Raw genomic sequence first — 5,654 nt, 5'->3', positions numbered from 1 at the left:
CCGAACCCGTGGCCTTGGTGTTATCAGCACCGCACTCTCCCGCGTGAGCCACGGGCCGGCCCAGCATCTACTTGAGATCCAACTGAAATCTTTCCTCTAGCTTTATCTTCAAAGAGGCCAACAGATTCCCCAAATATGACGAGAGTTCCCTCCCTGGCTCCTCTGGGACTCTTATTCTGGTGAGGGGATTTGATAACAATCAGCCCTGCCAGATCTGGGCTCACTGCCCTTCTGGCCTCACCTTTGAACCACTTGGAGTCGTGTTTCACGGTGCGCAGGGTGGGCCGGTCCCCCAGGCTGCGGTAGATGACGGCGTCGATGGCTAGGAAGTCAGTAACTGTGGCTGTGAAGAGCATTCCGTCTGGATTGGGGGTGGGGTGGGGGGAGGAAAGCAGGTGAGAGATGAGATCAGAGAGGCCAGGGGCTCGGCGGGTCAAAACTCGATCTCCAGCTGGCCGGCTAGCTCAGTTGGTTAGAGTGCAGTGTTATAACACACCAAGGGCGAGGGTTCAGATCCTCATATAGCCGGCCATGAAAAAAACAACTCAATCTTCCAGGACTGAGCCTAAGGGAGCCCCCGTCTCCAGGCTGAGCTCCAACCCCATCCAAACCCCAACTCCATCCAAGCCCTGACCCTAACTGAGCCCCTGACCCCAGCTGGTCACCAACTCCAGGCAAGCACTGACCTGAGCTGAGCCCCAAACCTGGGCTGAGATTCCACCCATTTCACAGCTGGACAAATGGTCACCCTGTTGCCTTCTATATGATCTGGACTCCAAGAGTGGAAAATGCCAGACCTTGCCCAGAGGGTGGGGGATACTCACCAGAGAAGAGGGCGACATTGGCATGTTTGGGGTCATATGGACAGCGGGCCATGCCACTGATGTTGTCCCCAAGAGGCTGCAGTGTGTCCATCTGCAGGGGGAACAGAGCCTGAGTGACCAATACCGTGGTAGCCCCTAGCTCCTCCAGCCCCCCACTCCAGGGCAGATCCTGGCTCCACCATGAATCACTGTGTGACCATGGCCAGCTACTTAACCTCTCTGGGCCTCAGTTAACTGATCTGTTAATGGGTCTAAGAGTTGAACCTCATTAGTCCTATAACTGGCTCTCACAGCTTAAGTAGCTACGGCTTCCCTGACCCCTATACAGGCCTCCTTTGGAAACTACTGACCCCTCTTGAGCCTGCGGGGAGGAGGCAGGAGGGCATTTTCAGTAAGGCTTCCTGTAGGAGGTGACCTGGCCTGGAGAAAGGCCATGGCCAGGGGAGGGCAGGTGAGCAGAGGCCTGGAGCGCGGACCTGGGGTGGGCAGGGCATCTGAACGCCGCGGACTCACGCTGTAGTTGGCGCACACCGGGTTGAAGGCGTTGGAGCCGCACACGAAGAGCGTGGACTCGTCCCGAAGCAGCAGCACCTTTACGAAGTTTCGACACTCGCCCTGGAGGGGGTGGGTGGGAGTCAGTGTGGGCGTGGCCCGGGTGTGGGCGTGGCCTGGGCTGGGGCCGCTTTGGGGGCGTGGCCACTACATAGGACTGGCTGGGGACCAAGGGAGCGACCAAGACAACGAAATACTTTGCATCAGCTGTACAGGCAAAGCCAGGGCTGTGGGCGTGGCCGTGACGAAGACCACTTTGGGGGCGTGGCCAGGCTCTAGGCATAACCATGGCAACACCAGGGTCCTAACTGGGAAGGCGGGAGGAGGATTCGCTCCGGGCGTGGCCAGGGCTGATTGGGGCGTGGCGGGGGCGTGGCCAGGGCCCACTCACCTCCTGCTTGCCTTTCATGCGACACACGTCTATGTCACTGGGGTTGGAGCGCCAAGTCAGCTTCTGTGGGCGGAGACAGCTGGTGAGGGGAGTGGGGTCCCCAACAGCCCTAAAAATGCCCGCCGGGCAGGGCCGAATCCTCCTGGCTCCCCAGCGCAGCATCAGGTCCCCCCAGCTGCTGTCCCCCCCTCCGGCCTGCGCCCTTCCCTCACCCGCTGGTACCGCAGGTCCGAGGACGTGGGGGGCTCCAGCTCCACGCGGTACAGGTAGTCCCTGGGGGGAGGGCAGAGTTAGGGAACTGGGGGCCTTCACCAATCCTGCCCGCTAATACCCAGGACGCGGCCCTGCTCCAGGTCACTGGTGACCTCGTGTTAGGTCCAGCGGTCACTCCACCCTCCTATCCTCCCCAAAGCATCTGCCTCGGCTGGTTCCCTCCCTCCCACCATCCTCACTGGGATCCCCGGACGCCACGCTCGCCTGGCTTCCCTCCGGTCTCTCCATGGCCCTGCTGGGGTCGCCGGCCCGGGGCTGGGTCCTCTTCCCTTCTCCACCCACGGCCCTCCCGGGCAGCCTCGTCCACTCTCAGGGCTCTAAACCCCGTCTACCCTCCCGACGATGCCACCATCCTGTCTCCAGCCTGAGCTCCAGACTCGGGGGCCCTCGATGGCTCCGGGTGGGGGGCTGACGAGCTCTCACACTCAACACGGCCACACTGGGCCTAACCGGTCCCCCAAACCTGCTTCTCCAAGTCCACCATCTCAGCTGAGGGTAGCTCCAGCCCTCCAAGGGCTCAGACCACACCTTGGGAGGGACCCTCAAATCCTCTTCCCCTCCCATCCTCCATCCAACCAGAAGCCAGTACTGTTGGCTCTGCCTGCAGACTCCATCCCGAATGTGCCCACGTCTCCCCTCCATGGATTCCACCTGGACCAGGCCTGTCGCCTCGATCCTGGTCCCTGCTCTGGCCCTTGCTCCCCAAAGTCTGTCCTCACAGCAGCCACCAGAGGGCGCCTGTGAGCACCTGAGTCAGGTCCCGTCCCTCCTCTGCCCACAGCCCTCCATGGCTCCCACCTTCCTCGGGGTTAGCCTGTCTTCTCTGTGGCCCGCCAGGCCCTGCACGACCTGCCCCCAGCACCTCCCCGCCTCCCCCCTCCCACTCTCCCCCTCGCTCACTCTGCTCCAGCCACACGGGCCTCCTTGCTGTTCCTCCAAACACCAGGCATGGTCCTGCCTCAGGACCTTTGCACAGGCTGTTCCCTCTGCCTGGAATATCCTTTAGCAGATTTCCCCACAGCTGGCTCATCATTCAGGTCTCAACTCAAATGTCACCTCCTCAGAGAAACCCTCCAGACCACCCCATGGCATCTTTCACAGTTTGTAATTACACATTCATGTGTGTAGTTATTTCATCCCTGACTGGACCCCTGCTCCCACAGGGTGCCCCTCCAACACTCCTTATAGGCACCCAGTGAACTTTGACCCAACAGCAATCCCCACCTAGTAATAGTCGGCTCCAGGCTCCAACCACACAGCCTTCAGCACCCAGAGACACACATTTACACCCCAGCCAAGCAACAGGTCATTATGCAACTTCTCAAACATGTCATCACCTGCTCCCCACACCCCGCCTCCGCCAAACAGTCCCCCATACCTGTCCCCAATGAACAACGTCCTGTTGACCCGCAGGACCCGCTGGATGTTGAGGTCGTCAGCGCCCTCTGCGGGGGCCAGGCGTCCAGGTCCGCTGCCCACGAACACAGGATAGTGGTTCAGATCTGGGGGAGCCGTGAGGAAGGGTATGAGTCAGGGCCAGAGCTGAGGAGGGGGTGGCCCGAGGTCATGCCCCTTCTAGTGGTGGCTCCTGGCCCGCTGAGCCCCCCGGGTGGTGCAGCCGACGCAGCTGGGGGAACAAGACCCTCCCTAGGGACTTTACCTCCCCCCACCACCCCATCCCCACTCACAGTCCCTGGGAGCCACGCTGAGCGGCGGCGGCTCTTCAGGGAAGAGGCCGTGGGTGCCCCCCAGCAGCAGCAGCAAGAGCAGCAGGGCCAGGCGGGGAGGGGACGCTCTCCAGGTCCACATGGCGAGGGTCGGGCAGGTGACACCTGCAGACGAGGGGCGGGGAGGTGAGCGCGGGGCTTGCAGTTCCGAAAATAGCCGGCAGGTGGCACACGCGAGCTTCCGCCTGGCTCGTCAATTCCCAGAAAAGTTCCCCACTGGGGATAATAATAAAAAATAATGACAATAATGGCAATAATAATAATAATACCTAGCACTTATTTAATTATCAGAACAACTTTATGACCACATGTAAGTGAAAACCCAGGAAACGACTTCCAACAAAAATGCATTCGTGATTAAAAACTAACAATAATGATCATTATAATAATAGATACATCTTAAAGCTTATTGCTAAAAATTCAACCTCAAAACACATATTTAAGAATTCTTAGAATGAAAACACAAAAATCTTAAACTCAAAGGCTCAAAAATAAAAACCAAGGGCTCTTGGAATTTTTTTTTTTTTGTCTTTTGTCTTTTTCCGTGTCCGGCAACGGATTGCAACCCTCAGTGTTGCTTCCCGCGCCTCGCTCAGCCAGTGAGCGGGAACCGGTCCGTATGTGGGATCCGAACCCTCGGGCGGGACGCCGCCGCGCTTCCCAAGCGGCGCACTATCCAGTGCACCACCGGGCTGGCCCAAGGGCTCTTGGAATTTTATAAACCACTGGGAACTGCGGTGATTTAGAATCTCAGAATACTCCAGCAGGCCAGAGGCCTCGGTGGCCTTGGTACACCTGACTCCCTCCCCAAGTTCAGCCTTTCTGTCCTCTGCTTGAATACCTCTGTGACAGGTGCCTCACTACCTCTCGAGGGAGCCTGCTTTCTGCTCCGGCTCCAGGTAACTTTGTAGAACCTTCCAGGTGTGTGGAGTGGAGACCCGCCCCCCAGCTCCTCTCAGTCATGAAACGTTAGCGGAATTCACCCTTTGGAACTATGCCTAAAGGCCACAATTCAGGGCACCCCCTACCAGAAAGGGGTGTAGTCCAGGTCCTGGAGTCCCCGAATGAGAATCCCAGCAGCCTCGTCCTTCTGGCAAGTCTCCGGCAGGCCCCGGGCCTCAGTTTCCCCATCTGAGCAGCAGTGACATCTCCCAGCCCTTCCCTGGCCTTGTGGCTTGGGGATTCCAAGCCCCTGGAGGTGAAGGTGATTTGGGAACATCGGCCCGGGAGTGCCGGCCTCTGAACATTCAGGGCCAAAAAACAGGAAGGCCTTGCGTGGACCAGAAGGGTTTCCTCCCATGACCCCGAGCTTCCAGGATTTGTGAGTCAGCGGACGCTCGGATCCCACGTGTGCTTGGGACATGGCCCTGCTTCCTTAAGAGTTTCCTTCCCCGGCTCCACCCCTGCTCTGCAGCCATGGTTCCCAGTGACACCCCTGAGTCTAAGCCCCAGCCTCTCCCTGGCACTCAAGGTCCCTGACCACCCACCCCACTGCTGGCTGCCCCACCCTCGTGCTACTGGCCCTCCTGACCCCTTCCCCAGAACACCTGCCTGAGGCTCTGGCTGCCATGTGCCTTTTTTTTTACATTGCGGTAAAATACACACATCATAAAACATTCTAACCATTTTTTAAGTGCACAGCTCAGCGGCATGAAGCACATTCACGTGGTTGTGCAGCCATCACCACCGTCGTCTCCAGAACTTTCTCATCTTCCCAAACTGAAACTCTGTCCCCATGAAACACTCACTCCCCATCCCCCTCCCCAGCCCCTGGCACCCCCCATTCTACTTTCTGTCTCTGTGGATCTGATGACCTAGGGACCTCCTATGAGTGGAATCACACAGTGTTTGTCCCTGTGTGACTGGCTTATGTCACTGAGCACAATG

General features: G+C 58.6%; 1 protein-coding gene across 1 annotated transcript in view; it reads right to left on the bottom strand.

The window, feature by feature from the left end:
• SEMA6B (sema domain, transmembrane domain (TM), and cytoplasmic domain, (semaphorin) 6B) overlaps positions 1–5,002 on the bottom strand; it is a 15,226-nt gene extending 10,224 nt beyond the window's left edge. Inside the window, exons 1-8 of the mRNA XM_008592512.1 lie at positions 4,796–5,002; positions 3,729–3,872; positions 3,419–3,542; positions 1,980–2,040; positions 1,768–1,830; positions 1,338–1,439; positions 825–915; positions 242–361 (exon numbers count right to left, since the gene is read on the bottom strand). Coding sequence (XP_008590734.1) covers positions 242–361; positions 825–915; positions 1,338–1,439; positions 1,768–1,830; positions 1,980–2,040; positions 3,419–3,542; positions 3,729–3,872; positions 4,796–4,898 — 808 coding nt within the window. The 5' untranslated portion in view covers positions 4,899–5,002. The remainder of the gene's footprint in view (positions 1–241; positions 362–824; positions 916–1,337; positions 1,440–1,767; positions 1,831–1,979; positions 2,041–3,418; positions 3,543–3,728; positions 3,873–4,795) is intronic.
• Positions 5,003–5,654: the final 652 nt, after the last annotated feature.

Source organism: Galeopterus variegatus, unplaced genomic scaffold (assembly GCF_000696425.1).
Source record: "Galeopterus variegatus unplaced genomic scaffold, G_variegatus-3.0.2 Scaffold7981, whole genome shotgun sequence".
In the NCBI taxonomy this organism is placed as follows: Eukaryota; Metazoa; Chordata; class Mammalia; order Dermoptera; family Cynocephalidae; genus Galeopterus; species Galeopterus variegatus.
This window is presented reverse-complemented; position numbering and strand designations above follow the sequence as displayed.